We start from the raw sequence: 27,453 nt of genomic DNA, 5'->3' as shown, positions 1-27,453 counted from the left end.
TATTCATTTACTTGCAAATAAAAGGCTGCTTTGTAAAAAGCATTCCCTGCATATATTTGTATAACTCACTACAAAAAGGACACTTCAGCTTAACTTGTACCTCCAGTGGTATCCTCAAAAAAGTGTACACTGACTTATACCTCTAGACAAATATCCTTCATTTGAGGAAGCCTCATTTAGAGTCTGTCAAGTCTTCCAAAACGTTCCAGTGTAAAAGACTAAGACTTTGAAGCTTGGAGCTAAAGTAGATGCAATTCCATCACTGCTCCCCTTTAAAACACCTTCTAGTTTTCAGTTAGTAACAATTCCACTGAGAATAGGATACATTTATATTCAAGCAACCTGGGCAAGCTAAGTTGTACAGCCAAAAGCCCAAGACAATAGCTAGATGATCCTAAATATTGAAAACCATGTACGTACGTAGGATTTGATGCCCATTGGTCAACTTAAACCTTGTTCAAATCACCTGTCCAGAGTTCTCTGTAAAAACATTAATGGCATTCAAAATGATTCACACCCCCTACTCAATGTAGGACCAACAGCTCAGAGTTGGGACATTGAAGTTATAGGGGGACCCCCTTTAAAATCTGTTCCTAGGTGACCTCTGGCCAGCTAGACTGGTACAAGTGTAGATCATTTCAAATTTCAGGGAATGTACAGAGTTCTTGTCAGATTATAGCCAAGCTACTCGAATGTATTGAATACAAACTGATTAAAATCAGACTTTAAATGCAATACTGCATTAAGGCTAGCTCCAGCTCCCATCAGAATAGTGACACATTTGCTGCTTATCTAGTCATCTTGGGTTCTGGAAGGTGAACTTAGGACAACATATGGGAGGGGAACAGGGTATCTTCACAGCTCAGTCTCTGAAGGCTCATTGACCAGTTTGCAGGTCTGTGCAACAAACCCACCAGGAAGTATGCAATCACATCTGGGACTTCAATATTAAAATTGGCCAGCTGGTGTCCTTTGAGGCAAGAGTGCACAAGCCAGGGAGAGAGTGTGTGCATGCACATGTGTGCATTAATGGTGAGTCTCTAACTCCACCACTGTCCACTCCCCTGGGGAAGAGGAGACATCTTCAGGAGAAAAGCTGGTTACAGATGTGACACTGGCTGTGGAGTCATCAAGTGGCGATATAAGATCTGTCCATTTGCTCAGCTCTGCTTTGTCAACCATTACCTTGCTTTGTAATTTGACTCCATCTCCAGAAAGCAGCAACGTCTGGTTGATCAACTGCTGTACAACTTCCACTGGCTCAATCTGCAGTGTCAAGACCTTCTCGCTGGGATCTTCAATGAGTTCAAGACATTTGTGAAGCTCCTCTTTTTCAACATCTTCCAACCTAGTCTCCTCTGCTGTTTCAACTTCATAGATGGTTGAAAGGATAGGAGGTAGCAGCGGAGTCATCCATGGCACACAAGCATGAGTCTGTAGTGTTTTATCACCCTCACTCAGGAGGCCTGCAACAGTTGACAGCACTTGAAGATTTGGAAAAAAAAGTTTAAGCAGCAAAACCCTTTTTTGCATGCAAATCTACAACTTAAGACAAGAGATAGAATTGTTTGCACAGAGTAAAAAAGTGAACATGGAGATTGAGCACAAGCATGTCTCTAACAAACTAGATGATTTGCATTTCCTGCACAACAGACTATTGGCTGATTAATTGATCCCAGTGTGAATACACCTAAATTATACAAGGACAAAAGGGGCAGTGATTGAAGCTTTGGATAAGAGTTTTATCCAGTCTCTCTTCCTGTGCAATTGTTAAATTGGCAGACAAACAGCAAACATAATTAAAATAGGAAGACCAAAGTATTCACATGTCTTCACAGGTCAGTCATGTGCAAATTCTTTGCAGGCCACACTTAAAGCTTCAAAGGTTCCATTAATTCACATAACATATTATCTTTGTTTAGTACGTATGCAGCCAACAAGACAAGTGATTATAGTCCCAGGCAGACAACATTGAAATGGGACAAGCTACAAACACAAATAGAAGAGAGCTGCCTGGTTTGAATAGCCAGAGCTGATATTTGGACATCCCCTGCATGTTAACTTCATAACTCTTTAGCCCAGTGACAGTGGCTGTGCTCACTAGCAGTTTCCAATCTAGCAGCATCATGATGTTCAGCAGCTGAAGGTCACTGTTCCAACACATTGAGAACAAATGATTTATTTGAAAAAAAATTCAGGTCATTACAGCGTGATGTGACATTTAGACAAATCTATCCCAGAGGAAATGTTAAACATGGAAACAGGACCACCACTGTACAATAGTAATTTGCAGACAAAACAGCACAAGTGCTTATTCCATTCAACCACTACTTTTCTGCAGTTTTACACAAGTGCACTACTGTCCCATTAACCACAGAGGCTAAATGTGTCAAAGTCCTCAGCTGGTCAATGGTACAACATAGTAACTCCAGTGTTGAAGGAAAACACTTAGTTGTTGCACGACATGGTTCCAGATTGGAAATTCAGCATGTAGACAAGTACAAGTCACACACTACCACTCCTCAGTACCTCCAGGGAGTATTCCCGGAGAGCATTGCTGTGCTCCAATTGCAATCCCATGTACCAGATCAACTATGTGCAGTTTTTAATTTAAAAAAGGGGAAGTCAGGATTAAGAGTGTCAAATCCTATCTAGTATCGCTTTAAAAATTTGAAAGCACTATTAAGCATGCTGAAACAGTGGCTTCCTTGGAGGAATCATGTGGCCATATTTTCTGGGGTGGGGGGGGGAGGGGGAGGGGAAAAGAGAAAAAAAAAGAGCAATATTTATTAAAAGGGTAATGTTTGAAATGTATCGTCTGCTACTTTACGAAAGGCTGCATTCACTGACACTGCATTCACAAAAAGAAATGGCCTGATTGCAAGTCTTCAGTTCAAAGCCAAAATTTATTACGTGACAGTTCATTTCAGTGGCTAGTGTTACACATTTAGAAAGACATTCTAACTGACATTTCAGCCACTTGTTTCAGTTTCATTACAAGTACATGGGGGTTGATTTGGGGAGGTGGAGGGTGAGAAAAAAAAAGGGACGGCGAAGACACTAAATTGCACCTATCCAGCCCCCCACTACAAGGTATTATTAGTGATCTAGAGAAAATCTTCATGAAAATGGCCAGTTCCAAAACATTACACAAAAAGCTTTATTAGTCAAATGTCAAAAATAAAAGGTTTACATTTTCTAGTTGATTTTTTTTTTGCAATTTTATTACTAAGGGTCCTAGTGGTACAATTCCAAAAAAAAACATTGAACTGGGTAAAAAAAATTCAGTCATGCAATCCAAGTCAGTGCAGAGTAGTTTTGCTACATAGTCCAAGCCATAGGTTCATATCCAATATTAATATCTATTGCACGGCTTCACCCTCATGACTTGGTGGGCTTACCTTTTAAACAATTAGCATTCAGCCAAGTTCTATACATTACCTGTCAACACGCTATCATTCTTTTTACAAGCAGAGTCGTACTGCTGCTGCCTGTGACCTCCATTTGCTTCAGTGGTAGGATCATTCAGTTTCTGGACATTAGTCAAGTCCCCATCAAGGCAGTCTATTGGATTTTCTGCAACAGATTCCTCTACAATGCAAGACTTTGATTGATCAGATTCAGTTTCATCTTCTGCCAGGTTACCCTCATGGTGTAGGGTGAGAGTCACTTCAGGAACATCTTGCAAGCATTCATTTTGAGGAAGGCAGTGGTTCTGAAGGCTTCCTTCAGGTCCACAGGACTGAAGGCCAATCACAGCAGGAATCCGGTCACAAGGGGGATCCTCTAAAGATCCAGCATCCGACAGCATGCAGTTTTGAGGAGCAAGGGAATCAGAAGTAGTGTAGCCGTGAGCAAGGGAGTGAGGAGGTGCAGCTGTTGCAAGTTCTTCACTCTCGTCCAAGGCATGCAGAGTTACGGGTTTGAAATGGGGAGCAGCAGCAAGGGACAGCACTTCTGAACTCAAGTCACTTGAGGTTTTGTCCTCAAATACTGGGTTGTCAATCCCTTCCAGTCCACATTGGATGGGCTCTCCTGTCACTCTTTCACCATCATCCTCAGAGTGGTCTTCATCCTCTGAAGACAGCATGGGTTCTGTTGGAGGATCACCATGTAGATCATCTGCTGCAAGTGTCTCTGGTTCTTCATCACCCCTTTCCAAGTGAATCCCCAAATCCTGATCCATGAGATCATCCAGAGGGCTCAGTTCAGTCTGAGGAATAAAAAGGTCTGCAGATTCTAGTTTCTCATCAGACTTTGACTCTACTCCTGAGCTACTATCATAGTCCTTTAGTTCTTCAGGAGTACTAGTGGTACTGCTGCTTTTCCCTGCCAAGTCAGGCCCACTTAGTGTACTGGACTTGGAAACACCCTGATCTTCATGCGAATCCTCAGGTGAAATGCCAAGCTTCTCCTCAGAGCCCCAGTTTCTGACAGGACCCTCCATCTTACAGGACATCTGCATGGTCTCCAGTAAGTTCTCAGGTTCAGAGATAAGGTCTTGGTCTTCTTGACTTTGAAGTGTTTCTGGGCAAAGCTCATTAGGAGAGTCTTCAGTATCTGCTTCTTCAGAATACTCATACATTGTGAGCTTAACTTTCTCTACATTCGACATGTTACAATCTGTCTCAGGGGAGCTCTCATCAAGAGAGCTTCCCAACGCAGGCTCTTTGAGATCTACCAGATCCTCCAACATTGTTCCTGTGCCAACACTGCCATCTTTGATTGCAGGTACATATTCCATGGGTGAAACATCCATGGCACAACTCTGAGACCCTCTCTCTGCCGAGCTTGGTGAGCTAGATTCAGGGAGTAGCTGTTGTCCCTGCAAGTCTTTTGTTTCCCGATTGTCATTGTTCAAGTCCATCTTTCCAATACTAGCAACTTTTTCATCCACATTAATCTGTTCAGCTTTCATTTTGCTTAAATCCACTTCATTTACCTTTCCTCCAGAAGGATCATTTCCATTAACAACTCCTGCATCTTTTTGCACTTCATTTGAACACAAATCAGCTTCTATCATTTGGCCAGGACTCAGCTCTCCCTTATTTTCTTCATCCAATTGAAGGGGTGATTCATCAGAACCCACCTTTGCTTCATTTTCAGCTGTTTCAAGTTCTCCCATGCAGGAGCTCACTTCAACCCTTTCATCCTCCACCTGTTCCTCGTCAAATGAAGCAGAAATCTCCGTGTTGCCATGGTCAAGAGTGGTTTGCACTCCCTGGGGAGGAGATGGAACTTTTTCCATCGTTAGATAACCCTGGAGATTCATGGCCACATCATCTTCATTGGATGATGCTGTAGTCAAAGTTGGACCTTCCTCTTTTACCACCAGGCCCTGTGCTTCAACAGACTTCACTGGAGAAGCTTTAATCCCAGTCTGTCTTGCAGCACTGGTTTTCCCAATCTCGTTTTCCACAAGAGATTTCCTAGAAGATGACGACAACCTCCGCTTCTCAATGTTGCTTTTTGGGGCTTTAGTTGATTGCTGGGGAAGGCTGCTGACTGAAGCCTTAGAAGCAGAGGTACCTGGCTGTGCCCTTGGTATGCATTTGACTGCCACTTTGGCTGGTTTCCCCTTTAGCCTTGCATTGAAATTCTTCTGCTCTACAGGAGCTTCAGAAGCTTTCACTGGCTTTGGTCTAGTTGACCTCACGGTATTGGTGGCCCTGTTCAGTTCAGAACTAGAATGCTTTGGTTGTGAAGTTGAGTCTGGAAAAGATGGACAACAATAAGCCAGAAATCAACACCAATCCTTCCATTCTTATGCAGAATATAGTCAGAGCAAATAGCTGTCCTTAGAACATTGTGTATTTAGAAATGATGGAAAGAATTCCAGACTTCCACAACTCCTGTAAGAAGAAATGCTTCTAATGCCATTCCTGAACATTATGCCCTCTTGTTCTTGAGAAACCAAATCGATGCCTTTAACCAGAGTGAGTCATTAACAGCACAGGAAGTGGCTATTTAACCAGAGTGAGTCATTAACAGCACAGGAAGTGGCTATTCAGCCTATCAAGCCCATGGTAGCTCCCCAGAGCGACCCAGTCAGCCCCATTCCCCCACTATCCCTGTAGCCCAGCAAGTTTTACTTCCTTCAAGTGCCTGTCTAATTTCCTTTTGAAAATCACAGATTGTCCATCACCCTCATAAGCAGCAAGCTCCAGGCCATTACTGCTGTCCACTTCCTCCTCCCTGCCTTTCTTACCCAAAATCTTAAATCCATCTCTCCTAGTTGTTCAACCATCAGCTAATGAGAAGAGCTTTTCCTCAACCTCATCTAAGCCAGTCAATCTTGTACACCTCAACCAGACCTCTCCTCAATCTCCTTCGCTCCAAGTAAACCAACCCCCAGCCTATCCAAACCTTGTAATTAAAACCTTTAATCCTGGAGCCATTCTGGTACATCTCCTCTGCACCCTCACCTTTCTTAAAGTGTGACCACCCAAACTGGATGCAGAACTCTAGTTGGGGGTCTAACTGCAGCTTCATAAACAAAGGTTCAGCTAACTTCTCTGCTTTTGTACTCAATGCCTCCATTTATAAAGTCCTGGATCCCAACGAGACTAGTCAGCCAAGCTTATGTCCTACCACCTTCAAACAGGTCAATGCAGATGCACCCAAGGGTCCCTCAGTCCCTGCACACACTAGAATTGTTCTATTAAATCTATATTGCCTCTCCCTGTCCCCTCTGCCAAAATGCATCACCTCTCTTCTCTATTCAATTCCATCTGCCACTTGTCTGCCCATTCTATGGCAGAAATGCAAACTCCAGCATGATGCCAAACAATCATCATCCCCCTTCCCCGTCAGCATTCCATAGGGACAGTTCCCTCCAGGACACCCTGGTCCACTCCATAACCCACCGACATCTCATCCTCCCCCCACAGCACCTTCCCATGCAATCACAAAAGGCACAACCATCTTCTCTTACCTCCTCACCATCCAAGGGGCCTCAAACACTCCTTGCAGGTGAAGCAATGTTTCACTTGCACCTCCTTCAATTTGGTCTGCTGCATTGGCTGCTCCACTGCATTGGCTGCTCCCAATGCAGACTCCAAATTGGCAACACCAAACACTGGCTGGGTGACCGCTTTGTGGAATATCTTTGGTCTGTCCGCAAGCATGACACAGACCTCCCTGTCACTTGCTATTTCAACACTCCACCCTGTTCTCTTGCCCACATGTCCGTCCTTGGCTTGCTGCATTGTTCCAGTGAAGCTCAACGCAAACTGGAGGAACAGCACCTCATCTTCCCACTAGGCACTTTACAGCCTTCCGGGCTGAATATTGAATTCAACAACTTCAGATCATAACCTCTCTCCTCCATCCTCACCCCTTTTTTACCCCCTTTCTCAATATTCATTTTAAGTTTGTTATCCACTTTTTAAATTTTTCATATTTATTCATTTAACCCCCACCTTTTATCCTATGTTTGATCTTTTCTCCCCCACCACCGTCCCCTCCCCCCACCCCCACAAGGGCCATCTATCACTTGCTCATGTTGTTCTTTCCAGAGTGCTTACCCTTGTCCTGCTATTACTACAATCTTTACCTTAATGCCACCATCAGCACCTCCTTTAGCCCTTACCACTACCATTAACACCCCCTTTGACAACAATGTCATGAACAAAAAAGGACAAGGTCTCCTTTGCCCCCACCTATCGCTGGCCTTCTATCCAGCTTCACCTGCTCCAACCCCCCTCCTTAAAAACAGTATTAATTTCACATTTTTACTTCTCTTTAGCTCCGAAGAGTCAAACGTACTCAAACATTAACTCAGCTTTTTCTCTGCAGATGCTGTCAGACCTGCTGAGTTTTTCCAGGTATTTTTGCTTTTGTTCTGCCATTAACAAATCTGTGCTGGCTCCCCTTAAAATTACAACCTCTCCATGCCTGTTGGTTTCTAACCCCCACAAATTATGGATTCCAAAGCCTCACCCACCATTGATATTAAACTGACCGGCCTGTAGTTGCTAGGACTGTCCTTGCACCCCCTACTCTCCAATCCTCTGGTACTTCAAGTATTTCCTTCCACTATTTCCACACCCCTTCCCTTAGCAACCTGAGATGCAGACCATCTGGACCAGCTGACATCTCCCCTCAGCACAGGCAGCTTTTCCAGTACCGTCTGCTTCTTAAAATTTGCACGCCATTCTTTGTATTCACCATCTCCACTTGCTCAGTGAACACTAACCTTGCCCTGCACCTCAAAAGCATTTCGTGAGATGTGGGCGTCACTGGCAAGGCCAGCATTTGTTACCCATCCTGAATTGCCCTCAAGTGCCTTACTAGGCCACTTCAGAGGGCAGCTAGAGTCAACCACATCTGCTCCACACCTGGAGTCACCCACCTGTCAGCCTGACCAAGGTAAGGATGGCAGATATCACCCCCTTTATTCCCAATAGAACCCATTCCACCTTACAACCTACTCACTATTCGCACGTCAGAAGATTGTGTTCCTTTCATGTTAACTGCCATTCGCCAGTCTTATTCTCCTCTTCACTACCCCTCAGCCTATTGTATTTGTCCTGGTTCTCACTTCAATTCACTGACCTGCATCATACACCCGTTTTTTGTTTCATCCCCATCATCATCATCTAAAGAGCCCCATTTTTTTGACTCCCTTCATTCCTTTGTTGGAATGAGATAGCGTGTACCAGAAGCACCTTTTCCTTAAAAAATAAATGACCTTTACAGTTCTTCCCATCAGTCTTTGGATCCAGTTTACCCTAGCTAGATCCCTTATATTGAACTTAGTCCTCTTCCAATCTAGAAGTTTTTATTAGTAATGAAAAAGAGCAAGGAACAATCTAACGTAAACCTTATTGGTCCTTACCCAAATGTTCCCCTACAAACACTTGACCCACCCAATTTCCCAGCACCAGCCTTTCTAGTCGGCTGGTTAAAGTAGTTCTCCTGTACACTTAATTTCTTCCTCCTCCCCACCCCTTCCTTGAACTTTAACATTATTATACCCAAATATTGATTTTGGGTATAGAAGTTCCCCAGTATCACCACTCCAGTTCTTGCCCATCTGTGATTCTCGCAGACTTGTTCCTCAATCTCACTATTTGGAGACCTATAGATTACCCAAAGTAGTGTGATCTTACCTTTTCCCTTCTCAACTCTAAATGCCTTCCCTCAAGGACATCCAACACTACAAAGTCTTTCCTAATCAATACTGCTACCCTACCTCCCTTTTATCTCCCTCATCCGTCTTTTCTGAACACTATATTCTTGAACAGAATATTAAGTGCCCATTCCTTGAGACTTTTAAGCCACATTTCCATTATTGCCACTAAGTTATTACCACACTGCTGTTTGTGCTTGTAGCTCAACATTATTCACATACATGCATTGTACTTAGAAACCTTACGTCTGCTCCAATATGAAACCACTTCCTTCGAGCACCTGCCCAATCTCACTATGCATCTTATTCCTCTTTACTTCTGATGCTCATCACCCCCTGATACTTTAGTTTAAACCATCGCCAGCCAAACTGGTGAACTTTCACAAGGACGTATGCTCCCTTAAAATTTTTCCACATTAAAGCTTAGCCTATGAATCCCATCCTCATTTAATCCAAGTATCATTCCAGGGAACGTGCACCGCACCTCCTCAAGTCTGTACACAAACGGTTGCTGCATCCAGAGAGACAAGGTTGGTAGAAACAGTTCCAGTCTCAGGATATTCCCAATATATTCTGACCACTAAACTGTTACATGCAGGTGTGCATGTACGACAGGAAAAAAAAACCTTACATCGCAAATAAAAACACTGTGGGCGAGGTGGATTTAAAGAGACATTTCTGCTCCTGTCACATAGCTGGAGGGATGTCAGGGGTGCAGGGGAACTCAGCTCTCAATTTCTGACCTGTCTCCCAGGAAGGTTATGAGAGCCGGAGATAGCCTTTTTGAAGTTTGGTCAGACCCCTAAGTCAAAACCGCCTTTTCCTACATGTCTACCAATGGCATGTGAACTGGCCCAGAGAACAAAGGCAGTTGGTATAAAGACTTCAACTCGAGAGCCCACAACGCAAACAAAAATCGTTCAAAAGCGCAGCTGTGATGAAACAAGAAGTAGACCACCTTCCCCAGCTTTCTTGGTGGAGGCTGCAGAGTGTTTCCCTGGCTGGGCTCCTGTTGGAAGGCTGCCAAGCTGAGCTGGAGTTTGTCGTTCATTAGTAACTCTAGGTGCCGACCATTTCCTCACCGCTCCTGTGCTCTGAGTCAGGTGGCTTGATGAAGCAGCGGTATCTGGTCTGAGAAAAAAAAATTAAAAAATCATGGGGGTGGGGAAGTTGCTAGAAATCTCATGCACCCTTCAATAGTTTTGCTTTGCATAGGGAAGCCACTTTGCAAAAACATTTAACCAGGACAAAAAAAGTGGTGGAATGTGTACTGGAAGCTACATGAATACACAGGGCCCAGTTCTTTGCAGACAGAAAGAACATGTACACGTATTACACCTGTTTCAGTTAAATCCCACCCCGGCATTGGTATTCTTGTGATTGTCCTGATGTGTGCAAGACAAAGCTTTGCCATAACGTCTTTCAGCAATATTCAAAGTTCCGTACTACCAAACAGCAAAATACTAAAAAAGGTGAACATTAGCACCTGTTGTAGTTCTAGCAACATGAAGGCCATTCAAGAGTGATAGCTAGCCTAGTTACCAATTTCAGCTTAATCTGAAAGCCAACAGGAAAGAAATTGAGAATGCTGGCCCACATGCAAATGAATCAAACAGCACATAATGCAACCTATCCCCTAATCAACAGTTCAAAGGTGACACTTAAGGGAAGGTTAAACGTCCAACATAACCTGGTTAAAAACAAAAAAACTGCGGATGCTGGAAATCCAAAACAAAAACAGAATTACCTGGAAAAACTCTGGTTGTCCATTGTCATCCACTAAAGACTAAACCAAGAGTTGAGACTCAAATCCCAGGAGCAAGTGTTGCTCTGACTCACTATGAATAAAATGGGGAGCTAAACAAATGCAGGATGTCTCAGGTGGTACCTAGTACAACTGAACTGTCATTAGGTAAATCTTGCTTGGCAGGTAACACTATGGGTAACATGCAAACTGGCTTAGCTATTGATTATTGGTTTCCCAGGCTATTGGTCAACTCTAATGCACCAACTACCCTGGGATGCTGATTCATTGAATGACTTGTGGAAATCTCAGCCAAATTCCTCTAATCTTTTGGTGAACTCAAAAAACACCTATCACAGTAATTTGTTAGTCCACAGCATCACAACCCACCTTTCTTTAGGAGAGACTCATTCTGAATAAGAGTTTGAAACCTTCCTGGAGTTTCTTAAGTTGCCTTTGTCTTCCCCCAACCCCACCCCCAGGGAAATCAGATCAGAAAGCCTGCTTCATCCCCAAGTGGCCCATTCTCAATAGCATTTACAGAGCCAGAGGGGAGCTGGCCAACCGCACCTCATGTCCCATGTACACAGCTTTAAACCAGAACAGGATTTCCTGCTGTCATTTCACATCAGGCCTGCAGATGGTGCCATTTCCCTGCTCAGCTCACAATCACACCTACAAGGAACCCATAATGCAGAATCGAGGGGCTACACTTTCAGACTGGTCTGTCTTGGAACATAATAAAACTGTCATTATGATCCTTGGCCAGATCCTCAAACTGTTGGTAAGATCTGGTTAGGGGCCAACGGTAATGTTTGGTTTAAGATTAAGACACTTGCTCAGGTGAAGAAAGCCATGGGTAAAAACAAAAAAACTGCGGATGCTGGAAATCCAAAACAAAAACAGAATTACCTGGAAAAACTCAGCAGGTCTGGCAGCATCGGCGGAGAAGAAAAGAGTTGACGTTTCGAGTCCTCATGACCCTTCGACAGAACTGTACCAGTTCTGTCGAAGGGTCATGAGGACTCGAAACGTCAACTCTTTTCTTCTCCGCCGATGCTGCCAGACCTGCTGAGTTTTTCCAGGTAATTCTGAAGAAAGCCATGGGTTTGGAACAAAATAAAAGTTTACTACACAGGGTCAGAAAGACAAAAATTTACCATATCTGTGTCTTATATCCTAAGATTCAGGTTAAGGAGGTGTGTGAATTAACAAGCTAACTAGTCAAACCCACCACGCTACACAATAAACGGCAGGTGTGACCCAGACAACCTCGAGATTTCTCAGCAACCCACCCCAACCAGACATCAGTCAACCAAATCTCTCAAAACGCGAGGATTCCATCCTTCACCTCCGAAGATCTAATCTGAGAATTCTCCAAGTCACCTCGACTCAAGACAGCATCCACGACGGCCCCCACCTCGCAGGGTTTCAACCTCCTCCGAGATTCCATTCCCCTGGGTTCCTTCCTCCCCCCCACCCCCAGTGGCACTCGGGCACCAACCCACCAGCTCTTCAGCAGTGCCGAGCGGAACACTACTGCCCCAGAGGAGTAGCTTTGCCCAGCATGAGTCACCAATCTTTGGCTGCTTTCTCGGATCTACAGAGAATCTTCTGACCCCCTCCCTCCGATTACCAGGGCTTCCCACAAGCCCTCTTCACTCCAGTCTGCTCCGTGCAGCCCTTTTCCTATTCAGAGCCCATTTCTCTGCCCCTCTCTATATGACCTGGGACCCTTTCCAGTCCCCCTCCTCTTTTGAGACCTCTCCCTGCCGCAGTGCCTAAGACACTGCTTCACCATGGCCCTCTGCCCCCCCTTTGCATGGTTCTCTTAGGCACCAGTGCACTGGACCCCAAAGAAGGTGGAAACACCAATCTGTGCCTGGGCAGCACACTCCCGGTCTCTGCAAGTACAAAAGGCTCAGAGGTCCTTTGGAGTTGAAGTTCCTGACCTCTGCACTCAACATGAAAGTATAGTTCCAGTGTTACAAAATGGCTGGAGCATTTCAGCCAAGTCCCTCCAAATGAGGATCACCAATTCCAGGAATTAAAGATTCTTCTGGGTGTAAAACCAAGGGAAAAAAAATCATCTTCAGGATTCAAGTATTTTCTTTGATCACAAAATATTGGAATTAGTAAAGAGGCAGTTTAACTGGGAGAGGTTGGAGCCAGGTGACTGATGAAACCTACAGGAATACAAACCCACCCCAGTAGGAACATAGAGTAGGCCATTCAGCCCCTCAAACCTGCTACACCATTCAATAAAATCGCAGCTGATCTGACTGTGACCTCTACTCCATTTTCCTGTCTGCTTCTCCTCCCCCCCCAAAATAACCCTCCATCCCTTGTGGATTAAAAATCTGTCTTCAGCCTTGATCCAGCCTCCACCGCTCTCTGCAGAAAAGAATCCCAAAAGTTCACAGCCTTCAGGAGAAATTCCTCATCTCTACCTCAACTCAGTACTCAACCTCCAGGGGCATTTACTTCAATTCCAAATATTCCTCCCTGCAGTTGCGTCAATGGAAGGTCTTGTTAGTCAAGGCTGTGCCCAGCCTTCAGTTAAAACTGCTGGACTAGAAGATGCAGCTCTATTCCCATTTCCCCTCACCAGAAAACAATACTGACAGCCAAGACTGGGTGTTCAGGTGCTCCAGCAACATGACTCACCTCTGTAACACTCTGTCAGGATGGGCGCGTTGGCACCATGATGCACTGGCACATTTCTCAAGGCTTCTTTCTGTGCCGAACATTTGATGCGATGAGGCTATTCAGCCCATTGGATAGCACTTCCAGAACCCCACTCCTCCTCTTCCCTCAGCCTGGCAGTTGTGTCCCCCTTAAGAATGTAGGAGGAGGCCAATCAGCCCACTCCATCATTCAATCAGACATGGCTGATCACCTACCTCTGCCGTTTGTCCCTCTTGAAGTATATCCAATTGTTTTGAAAAGGGTACAAATCACATTTGGATCCAAGTATCCAATCCAACCGGATATAAAAAAGCCAGCATGCCCAATTCAAGAGGGCATTTGAAATGTCTTGGCATTTCCCACAACCCTAAAGGGTTAACATTCCCTCCCCTCCATGGTTGGCACAGGGAGTGAATCCCCACAAGTGCAGTAGACCGGTGTGGTCCATGGTGAGAACACTGCTGTGAAATGGGAACAGGTGGCACACAGACAGCGCAGGAGGAGAGCGTGGAGTTTTTTTTAAAAAATACATTCGTAGGATGTGGGCATCACTGGCTAGGCCAGCATTTATTGCCCATCCCTAACTGCCCTCATTCGGGCAGTTAAGAGTCAACCACATTGCCGTGGGTCTGGAGTCACATGTAGGCCAGACCAGGTAAGGACAGATTTCTTTCCCTAAAAAAGTGAACCAGTTGGGTTTTTAAATGACAAATCGGCAATGGTTTTGTGGTCATTAGACTTTTAATTCCAGATTTTTTTTTTTATTGAATTCAAATTTTACCCTCTGCTGTGGTGGGATTCGAACCCAGGTCCCCAGAGAATTACCCTGGGTCTCTGGATTACTAGTCCACTACACCATCACCTTGCTGAGCCTCCCAAAATCATGGGGAAGAGGTGGTAGAGGGGGACTGCTAGCCTTGTTGCTTTAACGAAGTGTGCAGTCAGCAGGAGTGCTGGGTTACCACACACAACAATTTAGAGAAAAATCTCAATCTGCAGACAGGATGAATTTGTGGGGATTTTCACAGCCACCAGGATGGGTTGATTCAAAATGCTGTCAGAGCAATTGACAGCGAGAAGGAACAAGACAGCCCAGGAGGACAGCACAGTGAGTAACTGTGCGTACACAGCTGATTAGTTATTTGTTTAGTACACATGGGAGAATTCCAAGTGTTACGTGCTCTTATTCCAGTCACCAGACTGTCCAACATCCCCAGGGTGTGTGGGGGGTGGGGGTGGGAAAGAAGAACAATCATTTACTGTTACTTCAATTAAAGTATGCAGGTCTCACACAAGCCATGCATGTAGCAAACAGCAGCCTACACTGCCCTTTGTTCCTCATTATATTAGATCACAGACTGAAGAACATTTAAGAGCCTGGTTTAGAATATGAAGGGTTTATCCCTCCTTACACCCGTTATCTCAACTCGAAGCATCCAAAACAGTAAAGAAGAATCGGTTGGGAGTCCCACCCAAACATTTAACCGGTCTTCTCTTTCAGGAGAGACCCATCTGTCCATTTTCCGATTTCTAACTACGTTTTTGACCTGCAACAAAAAAGAGAACACGAAACAAAAGGGCCACTCAACCATCAACATCCAATAGATGGCCATGGATCATCTCCCATTGTCTGTGGCTCGCTCGGTTATTAGGTTTGAGTTATTGAACTTGTCAGATAGCACAATACTGGAATGTGAGCCTGGCAACCAATGACTATTCAAAATTTCTGTATCAACCCAGGGGAGGAAAAAAAAAAAAGTTCATTTGTAAACAGGGATTTTTTCTGCTTCATAGAATAATGCCTCGAGGAAGCTCATCCTGAACAGCTCAAAAGGGAAAAAAGCTAGAATTTTAAAAAATTCTCTTCAGCTCTTGGGTTTCATTTATAAAAACATTGGGCAAGGGGAGAAAACCTGTTTCTTCACTGTCAATAAGATCATAAAAAGGAGGCCCCTCCCTTACCAATGAGATAGTGGTTGATCTGATGGTCACTCAACCATCTGTCTGCACCCCAACCCCTCAACTCCCTCATCTATCAAAAATCGAACTCAGCCTCGAATCTATTCAATGACCCAGCCTCTTCTCTGAGGAAGAGAATTCCCAAGATTAACAATCCTCAAAGAAAATCCTTACACCTCTATCTTAAGTGGGAGACCCCTCATTTTTAAACTGTGCGTCCTGGTTCTAGATTCCTCCCCCTCCCACCAAAGGGGAGGGGACACCCTAACAGCATCCACCCTGTCAAGCCCCCTCAGAATCTTATGTTTCAATAAGATCACCTCTCATTCCTCTAAACCTCTACAGGGGCAGCTTGCCTTCCAATTGGCCGAGAGAGCAGCTGTTTAGGTGACCAATAGCAGGTTGATTGATGTCACTGATCCACCCCCAACTCCCAGAATGTGTCTGGATTTGGCCAACCCTACTCCAAGGCACTGTTAATGTTGAGTTCTGGAGGTCTGCAAATGCCCAATATTACAGGACACCACAATTAATAACACCAGCTACAGCCAAACTCACGTGTGCCATTTTTGGTGGATTTTGCCTATACCCAATCAGATTGAACGCAGACTGTTCCCCAAGCTACCAGAGTCCATTATTCACCCATTCGCAGTGGAGCGTGACTAGAAGCTGGGGTGCAACACATCAATGCACACTGTTCAAAGAGCAAAGTTTGTGGGTTCTAACACACCACTGAACTTCTTCCTGGCAATTACTCAAAAGTTAAACAATTAGCTCCTTAATTGAAGGCAATGCCAGCTAAATTAGTCTCAAGTTGTACCCAGGTCAAAGCATCACAAATTGAAATTTCAGTATCCGAGGAGCTACAGGCCAAGATATCCTCCTAGCGAGAGGAGGGAAGAGAGATTGGTGGCTCAGGTACTCCATGTTCGGGACTGTGTAAAGCACATTTGCCCAGTATCTCAAGGATTGAATGTTCATTATCCAGGAGGGAGCAGTGTCAGAGAGAAAAAAAGGATAATGCTGTAGTTGGGTAATGACAGAAGGTAAAACGGAACCAAAAAAGGTACAGATTTACTTTCATAGAAATGTACAGAACAAGCTCCATTTCCTATACTCTCAACATTGCAAGACGAGTTGACTGGAGAGAGAGAAAAGACACCTATTTGAAGTGGCAAATGCTCATGGGCACATTATCCAGGGCACATTAGAGTATTCGTTACCTGCTGGATTTGCTCTGCAGGGTCTTCTCTGGTCTTGCAGGGGACAACTTAGTCATTGCAACAGCTGGCGTCTTGGAAACTGCGGAGAGAATTAAAATGGTGCATTAACCAACTCATTGGAAGATTATCCTTTATTAGAGCTACTGCTGTTCCAAAATTTAGTCAGACAAAAATGACCACTCTAGATTCTCAGAAAACAGTAGACGACAAATTCATCCCCAGGCAAACAATTACTGGTGCCGAGAATCAAGATCTGCACTAATTTTCATCGCTCAGCCACTATTTACTGACTACAAAGTCAATGAGTTTCTTAGCTTGTAAATTTACACTAGAAATGAAACATTTGGATTGGATGTTCCAACAAAACTAAACACATGCAAAAAGGGATTGACCCAATTTAGATACATAAAATAAGTTTGGGAGGGGGGAAAGCCAAGTTATGAAAAGGAATAACTAACATAACCAAATCTGTATTCGCAAAAGTAAAAAAAAAACAATATTCACAATCTTATTCCCTTCAAGGTTAAATCAGATGGAAAATACATTAAATCAATAGCACCAAATTAAAACAGAACATTCAGGTGGGAAAGGTCACAGATTTTAACAAACCAATATCCATCTCAAATCAGAGAAAAGGTTCATGTAGAATGAAAAATCTTCCCACTGAAGCATATTATTCCTCAATCTTCATTCCAGGATATGGTTATATCATTTGGATAATTAAGTAATTGGTGTAGAGAAGCTTAACTGTGCACGGATCAGTAATGATTCAATATAAGCTCATTGTTGGTTTCCAGTTTCTGCAAAGCATTTACTGTTAGATAATCGGACAGTATTCAATACCAAATTGGAAAGGTCAAGAATGGGGACTAACCAAACAACTAACTAACAGTAAATTTCAACTCTAATCACCAAGTATCAAGGAGAAGTCACTACAAACTCCATTATTGCAAGATTCAAGTGGTGACCTGGAAAAAAGTGATGGGAATTATATGAAGGTTGGTGCCATTTGTACCAGTGATAGCCCCAACATACTGATTTATATTGTTCTAAAATGGCAAAGGTACACTGGAGAATCAGCAGCTCGAGGGATAGAGTGGTTAAACCAGGACAGAATTTGGACATGCATACCAACTGGAACTTCTCGACAGCCATGTCTGGTGCCAAGTATATGTAATTAAATTGTTAAATTACAACGGTCACATACGGTGTCACAAAATGAAGATATTACAGATTAAGGATAACTGTTTTAAATAGGTAGATTAGTTTTCAAACCTTTACACGAGGGTTTAAAAGCCTTTTTTCAACATAGCACCTTTGTAGTTATTCAAACCTCATCAGAATCGTATCTCTAGAGCTGGCCACAAAGAGTCATTAAAAGTGCAAAGATTCCTCAGGAACGTCCATTGAATCTTCTTAAAAAAAAGGTGCAAAAGAAAAGACAGACCACCCTTTTACTTCCGAGGGAACAGGAAGGGACTTCAAAAAGGACCACAATGTAATTAACTTCTTTGCCTGGTCAAAGAAGGACCTCTTGAAAATTACACCATCTCCTGCAACGCAAGACAGTGATCGACACCCACGCAGAGAAGCAGTGAAGTCATTTGCTGCCCGGTTAAAAATCTTGGAAAGTAAAACCACTTTTCCGCGGTTATAGTTAACAAAGCTGCTACATTACAGAGTGTAAGAGAAAAACAGTGGATTGTATTTGACTTTTTAAAAATATAAGAGACAGCACAGAGTAGCAAAAGGTTCCAGGTATTGATGAGTGAGCTGAGCTGCCAGGGTTTAAATATAATATTGAAAATATGTCACAGAAAAAAAGTTGAAGCTAAAGGTGAATTATTGAGGTGAAAAAAAATGGGCATTGTATTTTGTTCTGAGTAAAATACCCCTTCCTGGTTCCAAAATCCACGCCAGGATTGTTAATTGAATTTAGTCTGGTCGTTTGATGGAACATTCGCATGTTGTGTGCAATCACATTTGGGGATCAGCCATTGGTGTCTCCAAGCTCTTTCATAAGATGTAGGCCACCTCTTTTTGAGGGAACTTTGGACAGCTTCATGGTTAACTTTCTTTCCAACTGACACCAGTGATTCCCCAGGTTAAGAACTTAAAAAGGTTGTGTCCAGAACAGATTCTAGAACCCCAAATTTAAAACCATAAAACAGAGGGCAGCCTAGAGATTCTAAAACCCATACAAATAGAAAATAATGCCCATCTAAAGCCACACCACAGGGGTAGGATAATGTTGGTGGCTCCAGAATAAACTCAGATTCTAGAGTCACTCCACACTGGCCCCCACAGCTCTTGGCAACATGGCCTCTAATAGAACTTTCACCTTGTCCCCACACAAGAATGGCAGCAAACTTGGGAGTGAATCCTTAAATCAATTGATGTGTGCGTGAGAACGAACTCTTAGAACAGAACACAAGGTATCGCCAGCCCTCCATTAGGTCAATATTCAAGAAAATGAGCAACGCGTTGTGTTTAACCCACCACCTTGGTCTATGGCATCCCTTTGAGCCAGATTAAAGTAGAACCTGAAGAGTCATACAGACTCAAAATGTTAACTCGCTCTCTCTCTCCACATGCTGAGGAGACCTGCTGAGTTTTTCAGCATTTTCTGTTTGTTTGATTAAAGTTTGATCGTTAAGAGTTGTACAATTATATCCCAGGATTACACTGGAGTCTCTGGGAACTGAAGCTTCACCACCAGGGTCACTGCCATGAGCAGCACCTTGGAGAGAGAAAAATAAATCAAAGTAGTTATGAATTCTTGACACTAGGTTATACAAATATTGGACATGGAAAGACAGCTTATTTGGCCAGTCAAGAATTACTCAATTAGGAAGTATTCACTTGATTGGCTTACTGACAAACATTGTCACAGCCAATAGGAGGGCTGTGGGGGCAGGCGGCCATGAGATGAGTCTCCAGGACCACGTCCAACTTGAATTGGTAACCCTTAATCCAGAGCTAGTGTCTGGGGGGTACAGTCCATTTGTCTGGAGCAAGGATTTAATCATTGGCTTAAAAATGGAAAATGCTCGAAAAACTCATCTGTTGAGAGAGAAACAGAGCTGTCAAGTCCATTTCACTGAACTAAATAAAGTAGAAAGTGATGGAATTTATACTGTCCCACTAATCCCCTGGAATTTATATTATCCCACCTACATCCACAAATCCTGATACCCTATGCCATATCAATTATCAACAATTTCCAGTTCCCTGGCCCTAACTGCTACCTCTTCACAGACATCCAAACCCTCTACACCTCCATCCCCCATCAGGATGGGCCGAGGGCTCTTCGCTTCTTCCTTGAACAGGGACCCAAACAATCCCCATCCATCACCACTCTCCATCGGGCTGAACTTGTTCTCTCAATGAACAATTTCTTCTTAAACTTATCTCACTTCCTCCAAAAGGGTGTAGCTATGGGTACCGGCATGGGCCCCAGTTATGCCTGCCCCTGTGGGGTCATGTGGAACATTCCTTGTTCCAGTCCTACTCAGGCCCCCATCCCACAACTTTCTCCGGTACATCGATGACTGATTTTTCCAGGTCTTGATGAGAGCATGAAGCGGCACCAAAACAATCAATTCTGCTTCCAATTTCCACCCCTCCATCACCTTCACATGATCCATCTCCAACACTTCCCTTTCCTGACCAGTCTCCATTTCTGGTGATACTGTCTACCAACATTCATTACAAACCTACCAACTCCCGCAGCTACCTAGACTGCAGCTCCTCTTACCCTGCTTCCTGTAAGGACTCCATCCATTCTACCAGTTTCTGCCTCCATCACATCTGTTCCGATGATGTCACCTTCCAAAACTACACTTCTGACATCTTCCTTCGAGAGGCTCCCCCCACCACCCACCGCAAACACCACCCCCCACAAAAACACCCCCCACCCCCCCCATCCATTTTTCTATCCTTCCCTCCACCAACCACCATTCCCTTCTCCACCCCACCCCCATCTGTTACTTGTTCCTGCACAGAGTGCTGACCCTTGTTCTACAATTCACGCACTGCTTTCTTACCTTTATGCCACTATCAGCACCTTCAACCCTCTCCATCACCATTAACACTCCCTTTGATAAAGATGTCAAGGACAATCTCTCCTTAGCCCCCACCTATCACTGTCCTTCTATCCTGCTTTACCAGCTCCACCCCCACTTACACAGTATAAATTCCATCAATTTTTACTTCTCTTTAGCTCTGAAGAGTCATATGGACCGGAAAGTAGCTTTCTCAATCTACAGATGCTGCCAGTCCGGAGTTTTTCTAGCATCTGTTTTTATTTTAGATTTTCAGTATTTTTGCTCATTAGAAGCTAATCCTGGAGGAAAACCAGGACTACCAATTATATTTTAGAAAGCTCATCTTGCACAATGCATGAAAGTAAAATGACTCAAACCTAACTGCTGATCCGTTACATGACACTCACAGCAGGTACAGTCAGCTCTTGCTAACCTAATTGTGCTGCAGTCTCTGCTGCTGTTGTCCAGTCACAAAGGCTTACGGACTACTTGAATGGCAACCCTCCCCCCTTCCCCACAGAGTAGTTTTGTAAATGAAATCAGATCAGAACGTCACTCATCCATTCTACATACCTCCAGAATTCTGAAAGGACTCCAATGATCATACATAACCATTCCAAATCCAACTTCAGGTTTCCAAACAGTAGAAAATTTTCCACTCCAGATCCTTTTAACACACTTAGTCCTCTTATTGGGGATCCCCTCACTGCATTTGCAGTGCACATCGTTTCCATCGAGGGAAAGCCATTTTCTGACATGGTGCTTTGACCAGTTACTAGTGCCCTGTCAGTGATGGCCACAACCAGAGAACAAATGGTTAAAAGCCTAACAGTCCACAAGCTTGGAAGTGAATCGAATGTGAAAAGCTCACATAGAAAGCTGAGTAGTTACAAGTGACTGCTACAAGCTCCAGGTTCCACTAATAGCAGCTGGATAGTGTGAAGAATGGAGAATAGATGTTACCACACGGTTATGCAGCAGATTCTTTTAAAAATAGAGTGGCCTTTCTGTCTGTCATTCCCAGCATTTGCAATTTAAAAGAAAATAGAAGCAAAATTCAGAAGGTACATCAGGGAGCCTAATCCAGAGAATTATCCTCCCCTAGGCCCCGAGTAATAGCAAATCACTATTCACTGTGGGTGTGCCTACATCACAGACTGTAGAGGTAAGGCAGCAGCTCACCACCACCTTCGAGGACAATTAAATGTTGGCCTAGTGAGTGACACCCACATCCCATGAAATAAGAAATTTCTTTCACCATCTCTCAGAAAAGAACTTCAGCCATAACAGAAGCTACCTCCATTTGCCACATTCGTCCCCATTCCTTCCTGTGAAATATTCCTCTAATCAGAGAGCCAGGTTGGTGAAGACCATTCAAATGGAGATGCAAGTTGAAGTACATCAATGGGTATCATTCAAATCTGAAGCTGCTGGATTCAATCAGCTATTCAAGGTTAATCAGCAAGTCTGTACAACCCCCAGTGATGCAAGTAGCCAAAAGCTAATGGAAGGACCCCCAAGCTAATATCCTGTAACCTGATACTCCATCAACACCCTATATTAGCATGAGAGAAAGGAACACAATGGAATACAATCTATACTTAAATGGAGTGGGGATAATGAAAGGGTAAGTATGGATAGTCTAGTGCTGGACATTTAAATAGCACTTGAAGTTTGAACCAATGTCCCAAGCTCTAGTGTGTAAATGTTAGAATACAGTTCAGAGATAAGATAATTTGACATTTAAAGGGGAGCTAGGTCATGGATTGGAAGTGGTTGATTGCTGGTTTTAGATACGTAGAACAAGCTTTTGAGGTGGGAGTGCAAGTGGGACTTGAGGCTGGAGCCCAAATCTGACCAATACCAGAACAGCACCGAGGGGGGTGCTGCATTGTCAGAGTGTCCGTTTAAACTGAAGCCCCCACACCCACCCCGAGAGTCTGCCGTGTGCAAATTAGCCACTGTCTCTTAAATCACTGTGGCTACCACACTCATTTCCTCCAAAGTGCTTTGGGATGTCAAGATTGTGAAAGGGACTGGAAATGCTAGTTCTCCAGACATACCCTGGGGATGGTGAAAACAGCACTGCTTGATGTCTTTCTTGCTCAACAATGTTTACCAAATTTTAGGTCAAAGGTTACATAAAAATGTCCACCAATGTTTTAGAATATAATTTTTAGTTTTAGCAATTGAAGTTTAACTGTAGAAATTGCAGGTATGTAGTTTAAAAACAGGTTAAAAGCAACAAGTAAATGCAATTCAAACAAGCTTGGAGTCTAATACACTTAAAACACTGGAGCCACACTGGAAGCTGGAAAGGCAAGATCATATACAGCACGTGGGCATATTTAGCTAACTGGAGACATTCTTTGCTGGAATAACTTGATGTTTGCAGTTATTCATGTGGTTTCCCAGAATTAACAGGGAACTTTAGAATTATAAAGGCAGTTAATTTGCATTTCTACCTGAGAACAAGCAATGTCCCCATTGCCATGGGAATTGGTAGAGCTCAGATTCTGTCATGAGGTTATGAATTAAGCTTGGGCATAACCAGAAGCCAAGCTGGTTGAAAGAAGCAACTAAGAGACTTAGTTTGGGTCTATGGAGCTGGTAGCTCCTTGGAAGTCAAGAGATAAAGCCAGACCTACACCAGGAGTAAATGCTAGATCTATTGCTCATGCCTGAGATTAGTATTCAGTACAAGACAAGTTGGAAAGGGGAAAAATGATTGGAAGGTTGAAGGAAGAAACTTAATCCTCAATAGAAGAGGAGGAGTTCTGGAAGTGATTAGCTCGGTTGCAGGAGGCCATTGGAAACCAAGGGTGTCCTCAGGTGTTTTAAGTCACTAAGCAGGAGTCACAGGGAGGCCCTGTGCTGGAGTGGAGGAGTCCAAGATTCATGAGGTTGGTAACAAAATTAGCGATTCCATTAGCCAAAAGCTAATGGAAGGACTCCCAAGAAATCTAGTACCTTGGCAAATAGCTGGAACACTGAAATCAGTGAATCCCAGAGTGCAGCGATAAACCTTTTGAGTTGGCCCCAGGAAGAGAGAATGATTTCACAAGATCGGGAAACTCTTGGGGAGGAAGCTTAAGCTAGTGTTGTTGACGGTGCTTCATATAATTCTTTGATATAAAGTTTTTGTTTAAAAATTGAAAGCTATGGCAGTTCTGGTTGTTCAAATTCTTTAAGTTAATGCTTATAAACTTGTCAACCGTTAATAGTACAACTCCCACCATTTTGTAAAGGACATTTTTCTCACAAAGAGTTTAATTTTAGGCACTGCTCCTGGTATTAGCATTACTTTAGCAATTCCATTGGTTGCAGCTGTCAGTCCGACAGTCTCAATGTGAAGCCATATGTTACCTCCACCCTGTCACATGCTGTGTCATGAGCTGCTCCAAGGCAGCCTCTAGCCATGAAATCACAAGTGGCATCTCTGCTTAAAAAGAATTCAACCAACATTTCATATAGTGGCTAAAAGGTAAATGCACCTTTGAAAGGGACCACAATCAACCAGCATCACAAAGGCTTATTTCAGAAAACTAATGTTAACCAAGATTTGGGTTAGAAAAACTAAATTATTCATGTTGCTTGAGGACTGGATCATTTAGAATCTCATTCAGATGGGAACTTTACCTGAACCATTACGTATCATAATCAGATGAAAGGGGAATTAGACAGTTAAAGATTCAGGGACATTTGTGTGAAAATGTGCTCATCCCAATTAAAAACTCACTAAATTAGACACATGGATAACAGAAGGATGCGGACTGACAGACACATTTGGGACAATCTAAAACACTGGTTAAGAAGTCCCATCTGAAATGAAGCGTGCAGTATCACCAACACAAGGAGGCTAATACCCGGAATCCTGCTATTTAGGAGCACGAGTGTTGAGTTTAACACACAAGAAATAGACGTGGTAGTCACTTTGTACAAGTCACTTGACCCTGGGTACAAGATCATGGTTTATCTGATCACGGCCCTAACTCCGCTTACCTGCCTGCTTCCACACAGCCCTCGATTCTGTCTAACTCATGCCTTGAATTATTCAAATTGCCCAGAGCAGCATCAGTAACAGGCTGGCTGAAACAGGATTTCAGACAGAAGGCAACTGAGCTACAGAAACAGTTCATTTGCAAGTTATATATTAAACAAAGGCTCCTCATACAAGTCACCTTGTACTCCTCCCAAAGCCACATGTTAAATTATTTACGGGCAGGTCTAAGGATCAGACCCAATGATAAGGACACTGGCTCAATCTTAAACCTTACCTATAGTCACTGAGCATTGTTAAAATTAAACCAAGAGTTTTAAGAAGCTGGGTTTGATTTAACTGAAGCTTGTTGAGATATTAAAAGGTTGAAGTGGATACAAGGCAAAAGGCGGCTTCTCATGAATTGGCAAAGCTGGGACAAAGTTGGAGAAATATAATAAATTGTGATAGAAGAAAACTGTTGGAGAGCAAAGATAAACAGACTACTCTGTCCATCTCCCAAAGTTTGGTGCCTCCTCCACCCCCAACTGTGAGCTGGTCAAGGTGGAATCTGTGCAAGCTTCTCTGTCACACCTTGTATAAAACCTACAGGCATAAAATATATTCCTGCAGGAATACAAGACATTATAGGAAGGTGGGGTATGAGAATGGCTAACAAGTGTTCAGCAAATTAATTTGTTCTCAAGAGTGAGGATGGTAAAAAGTGAAGAAACCCACTGACCTGAATAGCTAAAACTTTAACATTTCTACAATTCAAGCCAATAAGAAAAGGGATTACAAATTAACCCTTTCCTGTTTTGCAAACTCCCTCAGCAGACTGCTCAAGAAACAGCACTAAATCAGGTAAAAAAGTGACAGAAGCACATAGCCCTCATCTTTTACCATGGCAACATTTCAAATTCAGCTAGAGAGATGAGACTGTAAACAGATACTCAACACAAATCACAATACAGACAGAGTCTAATAAGGTCAAAACTCTTTCAAATTGGCATTGCTCCAGGTTCAACTCGAATATGGTTGCATGGCGCTAGTCAGAGATGAGCCCTCTGGAAGACGTGCTGATGTGAAACCAAGGCTGTGTTCCAATCTATTGGAAAATTGATTAATTCCATTTCAATTTGAGAGGATTGAGTTAATAGGTTAAGTGTGTATAGAATATTTTGTTGTATAACTCCAAAATCTCCTCAGCTAGATAAATAGAAAGATGTAGACTGCATCTTTAGACCAATAATATTTCAGGTCAATATTCAGAGTGCCCCCAGCTGGAGGTACTGGACCTTGGAGAAAACATGATCAGTGAGACACAAGGAGCTTACTAGCATCTCATTCAATAGCACAAAGTTCAAACAAAAAGTGGCAGTGGACAAACCTGTGGAGTTGGGCCTGAGCAGAGGTGGATTTTTCCCTTTAGGAACAGTTTTGCTGGTGGGCAGCACTTTGCCTGGTCCTCCACTCTTCTCTGGTGTGACCAAGTTACCATTCTCGCTTACACCACGTGCCCCACTCGCATTTTCCTTAGAGGCCTTATCCCTGGCAGCCATCTTCTTCTCCATGATTTTGGCGTGAGATGATGCGCCGGACCCTGGTATAGTTTTGGACGTGGAGGCTTTTTGTTCTTGCTCATTCTTCTTTTTACCACCACCGGCCACTCTGCTTTGCAGCACAGGGGCTGCGCGATTGGAAATTGGTTGCCTGCTACCCATGGTCCCCACCTTAGCCTGGTTTCCAGTGGTGGGTTTGGCCTTGGGAGGCCCATCATTCTTTTGTTTGCTCGTTGACCCTTTAACAGCTGCTGCAGGACCCTCCTTCGCCATCTTGTTGGCGACTGCTGGCAATCCCAACCCCTCGGTGTCCATGGCGTCCAGCAGGTTGAGAGCAGGGGCAGTGTTGCGATCAGATGGACTTCAGGGCCGGAAAGCAATTCTGTTTAAGAAAGAACACCACAATTGAACAGCAAGGCAGCCTTCAGGGGCAAAAAAAAAAATGAAATTCAAAAGCCATCATTATAGTTTCCTTTATATATAGAGCAGGGCCCAACCGTGGGTCACGAGGCCAGATTTTGGGACTCGTGAGCTGAGGCAGCAATGGATACCACGGTGCTTGGACCGAGTGCCAAGAGCACCTAGGCCCCTTTTAATCCTCTAATGGCAGGCATAGCCTTTCAGACAAATCTTGGAGACCAGACTCTTGCTGCAAAGCTTTAAATTCCTGCAATTTAAACACTTCCCACTACACCACCTCACTCCCCCTACCTACCCCGCTCAGCAGTTGAAGGCCTCCCCTGCTCAACTCTTTTGTGTCTACCAAATTCTCTCTGGGATCACAGGAAAACTCTTGGGAATCACTGAACTAGAGGTTGAATTCTAACCAGAGGGTTGGTGTGACCACTTTATAAAAAATAAAAATCAGAAGCAATTCTGATAATTTACTGGAATAGTTATACATCGAATCAGTTTAGCTTTGGACTGTTACACCTTTGCATCGAATCATGTTGCTTGGTTGAAACCTTCCAGACAGCAGAGGGATAAACAAATTCTACATTGTCAGATGAAGCAATGAATCGGCTGTATACATTGTCACCAAATCTCTCAGGCCAGGTTTCCTGGGTTACACTCAAGGGGCTGCCAACTCTGGTTGGATATATTCCTGCAGGTTATCAC

The 27,453-nt window shown here is 43.6% G+C and overlaps 1 protein-coding gene across 1 annotated transcript; it reads right to left on the bottom strand.

The window, feature by feature from the left end:
* Nucleotides 1-1,026: 1,026 nt before the first annotated feature.
* On the bottom strand, nt 1,027-26,649 carry LOC121271162 (AP2-interacting clathrin-endocytosis protein-like). The gene is made up of 5 exons (XM_041176922.1): nt 26,163-26,649; nt 16,748-16,826; nt 10,092-10,264; nt 3,442-5,712; nt 1,027-1,466 (listed from the first exon to the last, which is right to left on the bottom strand). Exons 1-5 carry the CDS (start codon nt 26,647-26,649, stop codon nt 1,027-1,029), a joined length of 3,450 nt encoding a protein of 1,149 aa, XP_041032856.1.
* Between the last annotated feature and the right edge of the window lie 804 nt (nt 26,650-27,453).

Source organism: Carcharodon carcharias, chromosome 30 (assembly GCF_017639515.1).
Source record: "Carcharodon carcharias isolate sCarCar2 chromosome 30, sCarCar2.pri, whole genome shotgun sequence".
In the NCBI taxonomy this organism is placed as follows: Eukaryota; Metazoa; Chordata; class Chondrichthyes; order Lamniformes; family Lamnidae; genus Carcharodon; species Carcharodon carcharias.
Note: the sequence above shows the minus strand (reverse complement) of the source record. Positions and strands in the feature narration are given on the sequence as shown.